The 17,319-nt window shown below is 35.9% G+C and overlaps 1 protein-coding gene across 2 annotated transcripts in view; it reads right to left on the reverse strand.

The window, feature by feature from the left end:
- Nucleotides 1-2,088: 2,088 nt before the first annotated feature.
- LOC123552470 (uncharacterized) overlaps nt 2,089-17,319 on the reverse strand; it is a 52,222-nt gene continuing 36,991 nt past the window's right edge. Inside the window, exons 8-11 of one of the 2 annotated variants that reach the window (XR_008370750.1) lie at nt 16,929-17,074; nt 12,082-12,225; nt 6,573-11,534; nt 2,089-6,115 (exon numbers count right to left, since the gene is read on the reverse strand). Coding sequence is in view for 1 of the 2 variants with exons in the window: in XM_045342149.2 (XP_045198084.2) it covers nt 11,364-11,534; nt 12,082-12,225; nt 16,929-17,074 (461 nt within the window). In the remaining variant the exon portion in view is untranslated. Of the gene's footprint in view, nt 11,535-12,081; nt 12,226-16,928; nt 17,075-17,319 lie in introns of both variants that reach the window. The other variant, XM_045342149.2, reaches the window with a different exon arrangement.

Consider the following 17,319-nt stretch of genomic DNA (forward strand, 5'->3'; position numbering starts at 1 on the left):
TCTTCCATTTATCAAGGGATTTTGAAATTACTTGGCATAAATGTTCCCCATAATGAGAGGACGTGTCAAGTGCAAGATCCAGACCCCTAGCTCTAAGGTCAAGGTCACATGTTAACATGGTCTGTTTCTTGTCTGGTCCATAACTCTGCCATCGATAATGGGATTTTAAAATTACTTTGCATAAATGTTCCCTATATTGAGATGACGTAACTCCAAGGTTAAGGTCACAGAAGTCAAAGGTTACAGGGTCTGTTTCTTGTCCGGTCAATAACTCTGCCATTCATTAAGGGATTTTAAAATTACTTGGCACAAATGTTCCCTATAATGAGTTGATGTGTCATGCGCAAGACCCAGACCCAGCTCCAAGGTCAAGGTTACCTTTGGAGAACATTTTTTTTTTTTGTCAGGTCACAAAATGATTCATACCTAAACTATTCTGGCATATTTTGCGCAGACAACTGTAGTATTCTTGGGCACATTTCGGGGACATTTGTCACTAATAGTGACAGCTCTTGTTTTGACACAGTGTTTCATGACATAATTATATTCAAGGTGAAACTGTCAAGGTTGGGTTATTAAGCGACTTTGTGCCATCTTGTTACTCTGAATGAATAATTCTGACCAAACAGTACTTAGAAAGATAACATGGATATCTAGCACTGGACTGTAATTTGCCTGCTGCAGTCAAGGTCAATGTTGCTGTTACTAAATAGAAAAGTCATTTCTGTAATGAGGTAAAGCTTTATACACAGGCAGTTCATGAGGAAAGGAACTTTCAAGTATTGTATTTTGGTGTCAATATCACAATTTCTAGCTTATATCTTAAAAGTTTAGAATGACAAACTTGATTCATATCAAGTTTAACTAGAGTTCTAAGTTTAGGATTGTATTTGCAGCCACTGAGGTGAAGGTCAAGGTCGCTCTTACTTCAAAAGAAGAGATTTATACTAATAATTCTATTTCAGAATGATCAAAATATATATAAAATATATAAATAAATATATATTCAGTTTACAAGATGAGTGAAGTTGGTATCACATTGTGGCCTCTAGTGTCAAGGTCACTGCTACAAGAAATAGGAAACCAGCTTCCTGCCAATGAGTTACTTTGGAATTACATTAGTGTCCTCAATTTGGCATCGTATTTACAGCTGCTGGGGTCAAAGTAAAGATCAACTAGAGGTGCTTTTGAGAAAAGTGCATGTCTCCCACAACTGCCTAATCATCTGAATAAAGAGTCTGTCTTTGTATACTGTTTGTGGTATTCACATGTTGGAGTAACAGGTCTACAATGCTGTCTCAGTAGTGGTAACAGGTCTACAATGCTGTGTCAGTAGTGGTAACTGGTCTACATTGCTGCACCAGTCTGCAATGCTGTATCGGCGGTAGTGGAGTGGAGAAACCGATCTACAATGCTGCTCCGGTAGTTGTTGGTAATTATGTTCAAGGGCCATAACTCCGAAGTGCCTTGGCCGATTTGGCTACTAGTAGTTATCGAACCTGGCCGAGGTCTTATGGTCAAACACATTTTGTTCAAGTTTGGTGAAGATCGGATGTGAAATGTTCAACTTAGAGTGCGGACAAGCTTTGTGACAGACAGACAAACGGACTCTCGGACAGGAGCAAATCAATATGTCTCCCACACCACTGTGTGGTGGGAGACATAATTTTGAAAGTTAAGTAACTTGTTAGAACAGAAAGGCCAGGACTGCATTTCGGAAGTCAAAGTCCAGATTACTGTTGATAGAAATAGACTGAAAATTGGTATGTTAGAATGAATTACATGTTAAACAAATCTCTTTTTTTTCTGTTAACTTGCAAAAAACGTCATAAAATGAAAAGAAACCAAAAATGTAAGCACAACAAATACAACATACAGGTTTTGTTTCAATTGCATTAACTAATATCTAGAATGAAGCATTCTCCAGTTATTAAATGAAATTCATGAAAAACTGTAATGTTCTAAAATCTAAACCCCGGCTCCTCAGGAAAGGGGCCATAATATAAAAAAGGAATAGTAAATATCTGTCGGATGAGGACCAGCAGAGATAACAAATCTATTTCCGCATTCATAAAGCAACATGTGAAGTCGAGATCTAGCTTTATTTTTAACAGTTATTAATAATGGATCTACATTACAGTATACATGTTAATAATGAGAAAGTCTCTAATGAAATATCACAGTCTTTGAAACAAAAGCAATATAAATAACAAAATGTGCTAGTGAAGCTCTTGATTGAAATATTTTAACAATTAACTTAGTTCTGCATGTTCTATAAACCAGAAATAATGGTACTGCGTCATTTATACAAAAAATATAGAATAAAGCCTAAACCCTGGAAACGAAAATCAGCTTACGAATTGATGGGAACTTATGCTTTAATTTATGAAAACAGCAACTTTCTAAAGATGAAATATAATTATAAAATGTTGCCCCTTGATTGAATTCCAAATTAAGTCTTAACAAAATTAGCTTAAAATCGCAAGCATATATCTAAAAATATATAAACACAGTCCTTTATATTTATTAGACTTTATAACAGAAAATATGTTTATTTTATCAATGTGAGAAATTTCATTAAAATTTAGTGAAGAAAATTTTCTATTTGTGAAAATGTCATTAAATTAAGATTTTCCCATTGACTCCCAGTCTTAATACTTACATGAGGTCAATTTCTTTTTTCAAATCAGTCCATTAGTAACAAAAAATATAGCAGACCAATCATCTTATTTTGCCTCATTTTCTTAGCATATACTGAAGTCTAAAAAATAAAGAGTTCAATCAAATTCTATATTGTACAAACGATTTGATCCTAACATGAAAAACTACCTTAAAAAATTCTATTTTTAAAAAAAGATGCAAAAATGTGAACACACTTTAGAAGATGAAAGTATAAAGCATAAATGAGCCGTGCCATGAGAAAACCAACATAGTGGGTATGCGACCAGCATGGATCCAGACCAGTCTGGTCAGGATCCATGCTGTTCGCTAATAGTTTCTCCAATTCCAATAGGCTTTAAAAGCGAACAGCATGGAGCCTGACCAGACTGCGCGGATGCGCAGGCTGGTCTGGATCCATGCTGGTCGCATACCCACTATGTTGGTTTTCTCATGCCACGGCTCAAATAAAGACATTGCAGGCATGAAATAAGGATCTGTGTTTTAGTCTCCAATAGAACAATGGCAAAACTTATTTTCTGGAGAAATTCTGAGACCCACCAAGTAGATATTGTAGAAATCCAAAATCCACAAGAGAAAACCTTAATGCAAATAAAATTCCTCCAAGTTGTTTCATCTGTGCTGCTTCCTCAAAAGGAAAATTTTTGTCCTTGAGGGACAAGAACAACAAGAGTGCCAGAATGCCACAATATACACCCGTCATAGCAAATTTATTTACACTAGCACCTGTATTTGCAAATGGAATTTTAAGTCCACACAAAAATCCTTACCAGGTAGAGATAGGTCAAAATACACCTCAAAATTGGACGTAAGTTAACATGCATGTTGTACTACAGAAAAGTGGTCTCATTTTTTCCCTACAACCAGTAATAAACAAGAGCTGTCTCCATAGGATGACACATGCCCCGGATGGCACTTTGAATGAATAGTTATGGCCAATTTTAGAGTTTAGGACCTTTGACCTACAGACCTGGGTCTTGCGCGCGACACGTTGTCTTACTGTGCAACACATTCATGCGTAGTTATTTTAAAATTCATGCACGAATGACAAAGATATGGACCGGACACGCCCATCATTGCACTATCATGAAATATGACCTTTAACGTCTAAGTGTGACCTTGACTTTTGAGCTACGGACCTGGGTCTTGCGCGAGACACGTCGTCTTACTTTGGTACACATTCATGGCTAATAATTTTAAAATCCATGCATGAATGACAAAGATATGGACCGGACACGCCCATCAATGCACTATCATGAAATATGACCTTTAACGTCTAAGTGTGACCTTGACATTTGAGCTACAGACCTGGGTCTTGCGCGCGACATGTCGTCTTACTGTGCCACAATTTTTATGCATAGATACTTGAAAATCCATCCATGGATGACAAAGATATGGACTGGACACGCCCATCAATGCACTATCATGAAAAATGACCTTTAACGTCTAAGTGTGACCTTGACCTTTGAGCTACGGACCTGGGTTTTGCGCGCGACACATCGTCTTACTGTGGTACACATTCATGCCAAGTTATTTGAAAATCCATCCATGGATGACAAAGATATGGACTGGACACGAAAATTGTGGACAGACCGACAGACGGTTCAAAAACTATATGCTTCCCTTCGGGGGCATAAAAAAGTAACAATATAGGCTATTTATAGTAACAACAAAAGGGAGTAATTCTAAAGAAGGGACCTGGTCCTTGCACATGACACTCCATCTCATGATGGTGAAATATTGTGCCAAGTTACACCAAAATCCCTCCATGCATGAAGAAGATATGCTCCAGACAAAGTTTGTGGACACCACCCGCCAGGGGCATTCCCATAATACGTCCCATTTTTCAAACAGGCTTATAAAAAGCCCACAAAAAATTTGAATTTTACAAAACTTGTACATGGAAATGATTTAAAAGGATCTTTTGCCCGAATTTCGTATTTGCCAAAAAATGAACAATTTCTATAATAAACATCTCTGTAAACAAGAAATAAACATGTTTGGGTGTATAAACAGTACTGTTTATTTTATGTTTTTCGGTGGTTTATCGAAATATAACGGTGAATTATATCCTGATAAACTCACTGGCCACTCAGTGAAAATTATCAAATCTGATACCCGGATTAATGTCAGAAAGTTTACCGAGCATACTGAAAGCCGGAAACAATATGACGATGACGTCGTTAAAATGACGTCATCTTTGCGATGCTTCCCGATAAAATTTCCCGCAAATTTCGACATTTTATTGAAATAAACACAACAAAAGTAGAGTTTTAGACATAAAATAAACAGAAAAATTGTTGGTATCGATGTAATATCACGGTAATTTCACTTGTGAACACCAAAAGTTGTTATTTTCACTCGTGGCTGCGCCACTCGTGAAAATATCACTTCTGGTGCCCACTCGGTGAAATTATAACGTGATATTACACCGAAACCAACAATTATCCTCTATATAATAGGTTACAAATACTATGTAAAATTAGCCACAACATGAACTTGAACTGGCAGTTTTTTAATAAATGACTGTTACTAAATGACATTCAACTATGAAAATAGCTTTTATACATACATTCCCATTTTTATATTCAGTCAAGTTAAACAGAACTGATGAGGATTTTTTCACATTTAAAGTTAATATTATTAGTTACACTGCTTGTTGGTGACAGGATACGGGATATATGCTGTCAAAGAAATCCATATCAGGCAAGAGCGAAGCGTATTTCCTGTATCCTGTCACCAACAACCAGTGTAACGATTTTATCTTGCCGACTACCCTTTACTTACATGCTATAATCAACATATTTTGTAAATTAACAAAGCTACTTACAGTGCAGACTGGACTGGAATCCTACAACCATTTGTTTGGTCATCATGTTTTGTTTATAGTTGATTTACACCAGCCATAAAATGCACAATGACCTGTGTTCTGGTTAAATCACAAAACACAAAAGCTCATTTACACAGGTTGTGAACTGGTTTAGATCAGAAATACTAAAAAAACTTCTAGTTCCATCCCTTCGAAAGTCACCAGATTTCACAATGTCACAAATGTCTTGATACTTCCGCTTTTATCCCGTTTCCTGTTAAATCATTTATCTTGCACGTAGATTAAATGATTCTACAACAAACTGCTGAGTAACAAATATGTCAATTCCTCTATTTTACGATGATTCAACTTAAAACAAGATTTCAACGTCTGTGTATTCCATACAGAGTTATTCCGCTTTTACGGCTAACTTTTGTCGAACTTCATGAGCCTCAACTTAAGTGGAATGAAATCGGCAAGAAAACACTAAATTTACTCTCGGAAATGATACTGACGCTGGAGCTAATAAATAATCTGACTTGATTCAATTACGCCAGCAGTGTGGCAGCCATTTTGTTTTAATCAAAATTCATATCTGAAATATACTAGCAGGATATGGAATATATCCTGTCTCTAGGGCTGTCATTGATTGGGTCTTAGGCGTATCGACGATACCGATATATCAGAAGACAAATATCGACGATACATCGATATACCGATTATTAAGTTAGATTAACGACCTATTTGTTCATATAATACTATATACCTTCCTGTAAATGCTATTTTAAGTTTTATTGCCTACTTTCCATATTTCTGTTTCATTGTGTTGTATTTGTAATTATGAAATAAAAGAAATACATAAAAATTAATAACATCTTTCATTTTTATTTTGCCTTCACTCCTTTTTTGCATTCATCCAAATTTACAACTTTGTGAACTTAAGTTGTTTTTTAGGGTCTGAGTGTTTATTTGGGTAGTTTTTTCTCGCTGTAAAATATCGATTTTTTAAAATGGGAATCGATAATCGATCGACAAAAAAAAATCGTTGATACATCGATATTGTTTCTATCGATGACAGCCCTACCTGTCTCCACGTGACGTCTATTGACCAATAGAAATGCAAGAAACTTGTAGGAGGCAAGATAACTAACTATAAAGATACTGTTTGAGCCATCTTTACCTAACAAGGTTTTTCCCTCATGACAATATACCATTGTTATTGTATAATTACTAAAACAATTCTGTCATAAACTTAAAACGCTTGAAACTCAGACATGACAAATACAAACATGTCAGTGAAAATGTACAATACAAAACAAATTTGACATAAAGCACAATCTAACTTAGATAAATTACTGAAATACAAACCTGAATGCATAAACGGTCAAGCAAATTATTCATCAAGCAGACAGTTACAAAAGCGTTGAAATGCTGAACAAGTAATTGTGATATACAGTGATACATGTATATAAGAAATAAATCTGTAAGTTCATACATTATTATACAGTTAAACCTGTGCTAAGGACAATCCATTTTTGTTAAGCTAAGGACAATCTGTTTTTGTTAAGCTAAGGACAATCCATTTTTGTTAAGCTAAGGACAATGTGTTTTGTTAAGGCAGTTCTGCACCTTTGATAAACCAGAAGTGATAGCATAACGTCATTTATTTGGAAAACATAAAATAAAGCCTGGATTCGGTGTACGGAAATGAAAATCATTTTATGAATTAATTGAAACCTGTGAATAAATTTATTACAATGGCACTGCTGCTATATTTCTAAAGTCAAAATATGATATTAAAACATATGACACGTTAAAATAATCAAAATAATATCTTAAAATTAGCGTGAAATGTCCGGTTCACTTTAATCATGGTCATATATCTCAAAAATAAGCACACAGACCTATACATTTTATTTCACCAAATTATAGGCCATGTGTTTATTTACAACTGTGAGAAGTTTCATCAAAATCTACTTTGTAGAAAAATTTCTATTCGCAAAAATGTTATGAAAGTAATGATTTTCCCATAGACTCCCATTATAAAATACTGCGTCCAAATTTTTCAAATCAGTCTAGCAAAAAAACCAATTAAAGCACACGACCCCATCTTTTTTATTTGCTGAATTTTCTAAGTATATTCTGAAGTTCTGAAAAATCAGCGTTTAATCAAATTCTACATTGTAGAAAAAAGTTTGATCCAAACATGCAGAACTACCTTAAGCTAAGGACAATCTGTTTTCGTTAAGCTAAGGACAATCAATTTTTGTTAAGCTTACGACAATCTGTTTCTGTTTGGTTTTAAGTCACACTGACATAATTAAGGCCATATGGCAACTTTAAAGGTTTACATGGTGGAGGAAGAAGGCAGTTGGTCCTTTGGCATCATTTAAGGCAAAGACTCAGTAGAACTATCAACTGTCTGTAAACTGGCTGGATGCCTTCTTCTCATGAAAGAACTCTACTTCATTTGTGTCGCTGAAACCCATAGCTGTGATTGGCAAGTGATTCAGTCAACAGCCTTAACAACTCAGCCACTGTGGCTATCTGTGAGCAGATATCAACTAGCTCCAGGGAACAATAAAGTTTAAAATTTTCAAAGTATTTAACCAGTCAATGAAAGCCACCTGAAAATACAGGCAATTTTTTTGCATCTTATGGCCAGTATACACAGGTTTAACTGTATGTGATATGTACTTAATAACTTACACAATGCAGTTTAAATAACAATTTGAGTTACAGTCGAATCTGTGTTAAAGGGTAAGGAAAGCCTGACAATAAGTTAATTTTATATGAAAGGCTTGAGTGGAAGAATTTTTAAAATCAGACCACTATTAAAAAAGATATGGCAGTTTGAAATTTAAGAAAATGGCTAATCATGGAGGCAGCCATTTTAGTGTGTTTATGATGTCATTTACACACCGCTGAATTCTTTATTTAGCAAAATACCTTATAAATAGAGTAATTTTCATATGTTTTTTGCATGTAAGGTGTAAAACATTATAATTTCTTTCATTAGAGCTGGAAAAAGTAGAGAAATTATTTTACAGAAATAAGTAAAGACAGTTCAAATGTGTATCTAAAAATTTAATAAATCCGCATTTTGTTTTCTGTTGCCATGGAAACAAGAGCCATGTTAGACATGGCCAATCCCCCCGCCGGGCATATTATAATGGGGAACATTAGTCAGTTACTTCCCCTGATTATGTCCAAGATGTAGATTGGTCCTTCCTTGGTTTTTATCGTTGACTTCTATGTAATTTTCAAAAGCAGTATCTATACTAAATTTCATTGGATTGGAAAATGATTAAGGACAGGTTTTCTCTTAGTGGCCCTCTGTTAAATTTAGGTTGGATTAATCATTTTATTTAGAAACCTACTGATAAAAAGCATATTTATTTTGACCAACCGCAACATCTTGGATAAAGGTTATAACGAAAATGTCAGAGGAATCCAACTGAAAGGGACCAATGTAATATTTGGTTATCCTTGCGCTTTATCATACAACAATTCATGGGAAGTAACAAGCTAATGTTCCTCATTGAAGGCTAAAGTTCCTGGCAAGTTAGTGTCTGAAAGTATTCATTTTGGGAGAAGCTTTGAAAAACCGTTTAGTTGTGGTCAACATCTGGGGTTTTAAAGATGTGGAAGAAAAAATTATTCAGTGGTGAGGTGGTTTACTGCTAAATTTTATTAATTTTCATGAACAGTATAGCTGTATGATGTTTTTCTATATGGCTACTGTAAAAAGAAGGAATGGAAAGCTAACAGGGAACAAGAGTGCCAGAATGCAAAGAGATTGGCAACTTGAAAGGCATACAGAGCAAATCTCGCCAACCTCCCGTGACAAAAAAACGAGATCTTGTTTACCGGAAGTCGCGCTTTCTCCACGCGCCATTTTGTATGCGAAAGCAATTATTCATCGGTAAAATAATTATCACCGTATGACCACGCTTCTTTCGATGGCAAAAAAAAAACGTGTACTTCGTGTCTTAAGACCATTTCACATTAAACTAATTTTGTTTTAGAAGCTAACATGTATTTTAAATGTAGTTTTAAAAGTACAAATTGTAACTCCATGCTCGCCGATGTTTGTTTTTAGTAAGATAATGCCGAATCACGCTCTGACACGAGCTCACGCGAGATTACAGCCAGTTGCCATTCTGTGTATTTTATACTTCTTTGCAGAATGTCACAATATATGCCCGTCACAGCAAATTTCTTTACTCTAGCAGCTGTATTTGCAAATGGAATTTTAATTTTGTGGTTGTTTAGTAATCATTGTAAGTCTTTTGTTTTTCTAACTCCACAAAAAAAATCCTTACCAGGTAGAGATGTCTTAAAATACACCTAAAATTGGAAAGTAACATCCAGGTTGTACCACAGAAAAGTGGTCTTGTTTTTTCCCTGTGGTCAATTATAAAAATGTTACAACATAAGTTATTTATAGTAACAACTAATGGAAGTTAATCTTTTAAAAAAACAAAAAAAAAAAAAAAAAAAAATTGTAAGTCCACACAAAAAATCTTTACCAGGTAGAGATTGGTCAAAATACACCTCAAAATTGGATGTAGCATGCATGTTGTACTACTGAAAAGTGGTCTCGATTTTTCCCTACGACTAGTAATAAAAAAGTTACAATAAAAGCTATTTAAAGTAACAACAAAGGGAAGTAATTCTAAAGAAGGAAACTGCGCATGACACTTCGTCTCATGATGGTGTATAATTGTGCCAAGTTACATCAAAATCCCTCTATGCATGAAGAAGAAATGCTTCGGACAAAGTCATTCTTGTATCTGACCTTTGGCCTCTAAGTGTGACCTTGACCTTAGACTTAGGGACCTGGATCTTGCGCATGACACTCTGTCTTGTGGTGGTGAACATTTGTGCCAAGTTATATCAAAATCCCTCTATGCATGAAGAAGTGCTCCGGACAAGGTTTTCATTCTTGTATCCTTTGATCTCTAAGTGTGACCTTGACCTTAGAACTAGGGACCTGGTTCTTGCGCATGACACTCCACCTCGTGGTGGTGAACATTTGTGCCAAGATATATCAAAATCCCTCCATGCATGAAAAAGATATGCTGCGGACAAATTTTTTTAAGAAAATATGATAAAGGGGAATAACTCAAAAAGTACGCAAGGTAGACTTATTGTTATTGCACATTGCACTTCCTCCCAATGTGTTCTATCAGTGTAGGAAGTTTGAAGAAAATCCCTCCAGTAGTTTTGGAGTTATGCTCCGGACAAAATTTTTTAAGAAAATATGATAAAGGGGAATAACTAAAAAAATAGGCAAGGTAGAGTTATTGTTCTTGCACACTGCACTTCCTCCCAATGTGTTCTATCAGTGTATGAAGTTTGAAGAAAATCCCTCCAGTACTTTTGGAGTTATGCTCCGGACAAAGATCATTGCGGACGCACGGACGGACAGAGAGCATTTCTAATATCCCCTTCGCCTTTGGCGGGGGGATAAACAAAATGGCCACCAATTTGACCAAAGATTTAAATGCTCATAACTTTTTACCCCTACACTGAAAATTCTTTCACTTCTTTAAATGATTTAAGAAATCCCAGCTGACGAAAGTCACATAAGAACAGCCTTGCCTTTCCCTTTAAGCAGCCATCGAAACGTGAAACACAACAGAACTTCTTAAGGAACTTAGTGACTTGAGACAAATTCACTTTAGAACAAAAAGTCAATATGAGCAGTTAGCTGATTGGCTGCCATTTTTACCAATATCCTGTGAACAAGTTGCTTCAAAGATGAATTCTAAAGGCTTTTAAACTATTTTCACTGTTTTCTAATGTTTCTATCATTTCTTGTAAGGGTTTTTTTTGTGGATTGGAACACAAAACAAAACTGCCACACTCATCAAGCAAGTACTTCGTTTTTTAACAAATTGTCTGTATCTGAATCTGCGGTAGATTCTACTTCAGCTGTTGTTTGATCTTTGATTGCGACCAGGTCCGGAACTTGTACAACACCCTGTACTTGTCTCCTTACAGGGGGATGTGAAGCACTCCTTTGCAATCTTTTGGATCTCTGTAAAATGCAAAATTTATTTTAAGACATATTTAAACTTTATTCGCCCGAAAACTCAAATTAATCCCAGATCGAGCGTACAAAGTTTGACTGTATTCATTCCAATATTATTGCACATAGCTGACCTTGAAAATGCTTGATGATATTGTCCATAGTGATGTTGAGAGAGGTCATCTGTATTATGACAAGTATTACAGTGACCATTTCACTATTCATATTTTCTATCAAACTTTTAAATATAAAAATAAATTTAGACACTTTGTCAGAAAACTGGCTAAGACTTTCATATCTTATTAAATGAAATATATGTCAGTTTAGTAAATTAATATATTATTTTTAAAATTATGTAAGGTATGAAATATACATGTATACAAAAAATCTTAACTTCTCCTCTCATCCTGTTATGTCCATTATGCTGACAGGCTGTAATTTATTTCATTTTCATTGAATAAATCCAAATATTGAAAATCTGTTCTGTTTTAAAAAGAACAACCAATATTTTTCAATATATCTAACAGGTTATTGCAAGTATGCGACACATCCTTACCTTAGGTACAGGATCCTTCCTAGCTGCCTTTGCTCTAGCAACCTGTATATGATGTTTAATGTCCACATAGACATCTGTTTCATCAATGATCTCTTCCTGTATCAGTTCTTCTAGCACATCTTCCAGAGTTATAATGCCAACAGCCTGAAATACATTCGAGTAGTTATAGTGGCAGCTTGATCTGGGATGTTATATTTGGTTTGAGTGGATTTTGCCAAGCCTGGATCACACAAGACTCCTTTTATAAGTATTAATACATCTCAACCAATAATTAGTCTTTTATTTTTAAAAATCAAAACTGGACTGTAACCTACCCTGAAACAAAGAACTATTTACTTATCAAGTTACAAATATTTATGAAAGTAGTCTAGGCACAAAGTTGTCCATGCACAGACATGGTACGTGATTTCCACTTAGTGCATTTCGGATTTTGTCAGTGTACAATACAAGCCACAATTTTACTGAATATAAACTTTACTGGTATATAATTTAATCCAATATTTACTTAAGTCTTTAAGTATTTAGGTCTTAAGAAACAAATGTCTAATTTCAAAATCAGACAGAACAAGTGACCGAGTATTACAGTGGCAATACGGAAGTCCCCTATTTTGCTTGACCTTCAGTAGTGACTTTGACCTTTGACAAACAACCATGGATCATGTTTGCAACACATAGTCTAATCATGGGAAACGTTTCTGTGTAGTACTGAAAAAATCCTTCAATGCAATTAAAAGTTATGGGGCAGAAACAAAATTTTACTTGACCTTAAACAGTGACCTTGACCTTTAACCAACAAGTCTAGATCATGTGTAGACACATTGTCTCATCATGGAGAACGTTTGTGTATACCACTAAGATAATCCATCAATGCATATAAGTTATGGAGCAGAAACAACTTTTACTTGATCTTCAATAGTGACCTTGACCACAGACCTACAAGCATAAATCATGTACATGCATAATCTACATATTGCCCTCTATTCACATACAAAGTTTTATGAACATAGCTTGAATACTTCTTGAGTAATTGTAATGTTCAGATTTGCAGACAGACAGATGGTTGGACGGACAGAGGGCATTCCTCCAGTCCCCTCCAGTGCTCCACCGGTAAGGGACTAATAAGTGCAAAGTAGTGATGTCAAATCAAACAGAAAATGTATTTTGATTTCATACCAAACTTTTCCAGACAGCTCAATTATAGCCTTCATATATATCTGATATTTAATGTAGGGCTAAAAAGGGATGCAAAAGTCATAATGGTGTAAACTATACCTTTTGAGATTGCTTAGTACGTCTGTACTTAGAAAGCTCTAGGTAATGAGAAGACATCTGCTGTCACTGCTGCAAAAATATGCAACATTATATAAAAATTTAAATTATCTCAGCATACTGGTATGAGGAAGGGGAGTGTGAGGTGGATGTTCAAGCAGTTAAGATCACTGGCTTTGAACCAGTTACCCATGATCATCAGAGAATTAAGACTTTCTTGTAAATGTAAATGCCCACCAGCCCAGCTTGTCAAAGATGGCGGTTCTACCAAGGTGTTTAAGTCACAAATCTGACCACAGGGGCAGCATTCCCACCGACATTTTGAAAAGTGGGTACATGTACATACATACTGTGTAAATGTGGGTACAAACCATACAAATTTTTAAAAAATAATGTTCTTGTTTTTGAAAAAAAACATTGTTGTGACCATTCACTTTCTTAGTTACATCATTTCCCATGCAGTGAGTATTGTTTCAATCCAAAATTCTTAAAAAAGCTGTAAAAATTCCAGTTGATGCTTCAAGTCATAGCTGCCAATTTTGTGTAACATTGTTTTTGGTACTCTAACTTGTAAAAATCAGATGAAAGGCTTTATCATCAATTGATCAGTATTGCACTGGAATAAAAATGAAAAGTAAACTGTAAAAAAAAGTCGAGTTTTACATTGTAAATATTTTTAAACAAGCAGCTTACATGTCATTTTTTTTAACAATGGAGTCAAAATAATGTGTAGCAATGCCATTTGATCACTTGGTTAATCAACAATTTGTTTACAAAACATTTTTGCATCACACATGTTGACAATTACATGAAAGTGTCAAAGACATAACTGCGTCACTGACAGGCCAAATACAATGGCCTCTGGTTTTACAGATAATTTGATTCACTTTCAGTTCTCTCGAAAATCTAACAAGGACCTGAGGTAGGCGGAGCTTAAATTATGCCACTGACGTGTAAATTCAACTCATTTCAACACTATGCAAATAATGTCAACAGTCTGAATTGCAGTTGTCAGCGAGTGTGGATAAAAAAAAAAAAATTGAGTGACTTGAATTTCGCTTCATCCCGGACAATGTATTTTCTGTCAGATTCTTTTACATGTGCAGTGTACCCACAGATTTTTTAAAACTGTCCAGCAAATGATTTTTCAAGCTTGAATTACGCAGATTTTAGCATGAATGGGAATGCTGCAGCGGGTATTTTGGGTTTTCCTTTACCATGAAGCATCCTGGTATGACATTTTTTTTTACCAGTACAGGCCTTCCAGCATAGCCTTGCAAACAAGAGCTGTCGAATGACAGCGCGCTCGACTATTCGAAGAACTGATTGAAGAATGGGGTCAAAATACTACCACAGATATTCAGACAAAAGAAAAAACAAGATTAGACAAACAATGTTCCTGTATTTGTGGATTTCGATCAGTCTTGCAATAAATGGCAATGTGTGAACCAATTTCAAAGTCCAAAAAGGGCCATAATTCAGCCAAAATAGTTGTCAGAGTTATGTACTCTTGCCAAAAGATTGAAATCATGATGATAAACAAGTGTTCAAAGTTTAAAAGCAATATGTCAAATAGTTTTGACAAAACGTGGACTTGTATGAAAACAGAACAAATTTCCAGGTCCAAAAAGGGCCATAATTCAGCCAAAATAGATGACAGAGTTATGTACTCTTTCCTACAGATAGAGATTATCATACTGAACAAGTTATAAAAGATTCAAAGCCATATGTCAAACACTTTACACAAAATATTAACTGGTAAGAAAAACTTAACCCAGATTTCTAAGTCAAAAAGGGCCATAATTCAGCCAAATTCCTTGATGGAGTTATGTACTCTTGCCTGTAACTGGACGTGGTGATGGTAAACAGGTGTTGAAAGTTTCAAAGCTTTATCTCAAAAGACTTTGTCAAAATATGAACTGGTACGAAAAACTTAACCCAGATTTCTAAGTCAAAAAGGGCCATAATTCAGCCAAAATCCTTGATGTAGTTATGTTCTCTTGCCTATAACTGGGACATGGTGATGGTAAACAAGTGCTGAAAGTTTCAAAGCTTTATCTAAAAAGACTTTGTCAAAATATGAACTGGTACGAAAAACTTAACCGAGATTTTTAAGTCGAAAGGGGCCATAATTCAGCCAAAATCCTTGATGGAGTTATGTACTCATGTCTATAACTGGACATGGTGATGGTAAACAAGTGCTGAAAGTTTCAAAGCTTTATCTCAAAAGACTTTGTCAAAATATGAACTGGTACGAAAAACTTAACCATGATTTCTAAGTCAAAAGGGGCCATAATTCAGCCAAAATCCTTGATGGAGTTATGTGCTCTTGCCTATAACTGGTCATGGTGATGGTAAACAAGTGTTGAAAATTTCAAAGCTTTATCTCAAAAGACTTTGTCAAAATGTAGACTGGTACGAAAAACTTAACCAAGGTGTGATGCTGACGCCGACGCCATGGTGAGTAGGATAGCTCTACTTATTCTTCGATTAGTCGAGCTAAAAAGTAGGAGAAAAGTAGGAGGTCCCTACACAAAAAAGTAGGAAAAAAATGGGAGGTTTGTGGACAAAAAAGTAGGAAAAGTAGGAGGTTATTAACATAAAATTTGCAATGCTTACCTTAATAGCTGTTAATACTACACCTACACCAGGCCCGGACCCAGAAATATTTGACTAGGGGGCACCAGTCTAGAACGTCACCACCAAGGCGCATAGCGAGCGCTGAGAGCAGGTAGGTATTGGAGGGGGTGCCTTTGCCCATGTTAGGGGGGTCAGGGGATTCTCCCCCTAAAACTTTTTTTTAAATACAGGTATGAAATGGTGGCATCTGGTGCATTTACTGGTGGCTGTACACCCCTCCTTTCAGTGGGGCTAGGGGGCTCTCCCCTTGAAAATTTTTGAAATACAGGCAAGTAATGGTGGCCTCTGGAGAATTTTTAGATCTAAATTTTGAGGTAATGGAAGGCCGAGTTACTCCCCTCTTGATGGAGTGTGGGAGGGGTCAGGGGGCTCTCCCCTACAAAATTTTGAAATACAGGTATGAAATGGTGGCCTCTGGTCTGGGCCTAAATTTTGAGAAAAAATTATCCCTTTACCAAAATAGTAGGGTGCATATTTGATAAGTATAAGTCACTCCTCAGCCAACTGGGGTGGGGGGGGGGGTGGGGGGGGGCATGAACCCCCTCGGCCCGGCCCTGATACCGGGCCTGTACACTGGCAACCAAATGATGACCCCAGATGTCTTGGCTGGCAGTTTCTGTGCTTGAATCAGTGTGCTCATATGGTCTGGTAGGATTATAGGTACCTTGATATAAGACAAAGTATTGCAGGAGGCACCAAATGGCTCCAGAAACTGCCAGCAACACATCAAGATTCCATCATCTGCAAAAATAACTACTGAAAAGGCTGTATTTTTTTTTCTTTTTGTGTCAAGCAAAAAAGTAGGAGAAGTAGGTTTTCATAAAAAAGTAGAAAAAGTAGGAAAATGTAGGAGGAAAATGTAGGAAAATGTACGAAAAAGTAGGAATGCCTGAAGGCCTAACAGTATAACTCAACACCTAGCAAACAAACTACTATACCTGTGATTGTATATCTAGTAGGAAATCATCATCATCTTGTGAGTTATTCTGCAGTAATGGTCTGTGGGGGTCGTCATCTAGTTCACTAGACTGTCTTTCTGTAGCAACCTCATGTCCTCGATACTCATGGACAATAGCCAGATGTCCTACAAAAAACATGTATAAAGTAACATGTCCTCGATACTCATGGACAATAGCCAGATGTCCTACAAATAAATAGCATGAATAAAGTAACATGTCCTCGATACTCATGGACAATAGCCAGATGTCCTACAAATAAATAGCATGTTTAAAGTAACATGTCCTCGATACTCATGGACAACAGCCAGATGTCCTACAAAAAAATAGCATGTTTAAAGTAACATGTCCTCGATACTCATGGACAATAGCC

Source organism: Mercenaria mercenaria, chromosome 4 (assembly GCF_021730395.1).
Source record: "Mercenaria mercenaria strain notata chromosome 4, MADL_Memer_1, whole genome shotgun sequence".
Lineage (NCBI taxonomy): Eukaryota > Metazoa > Mollusca > Bivalvia > Venerida > Veneridae > Mercenaria > Mercenaria mercenaria.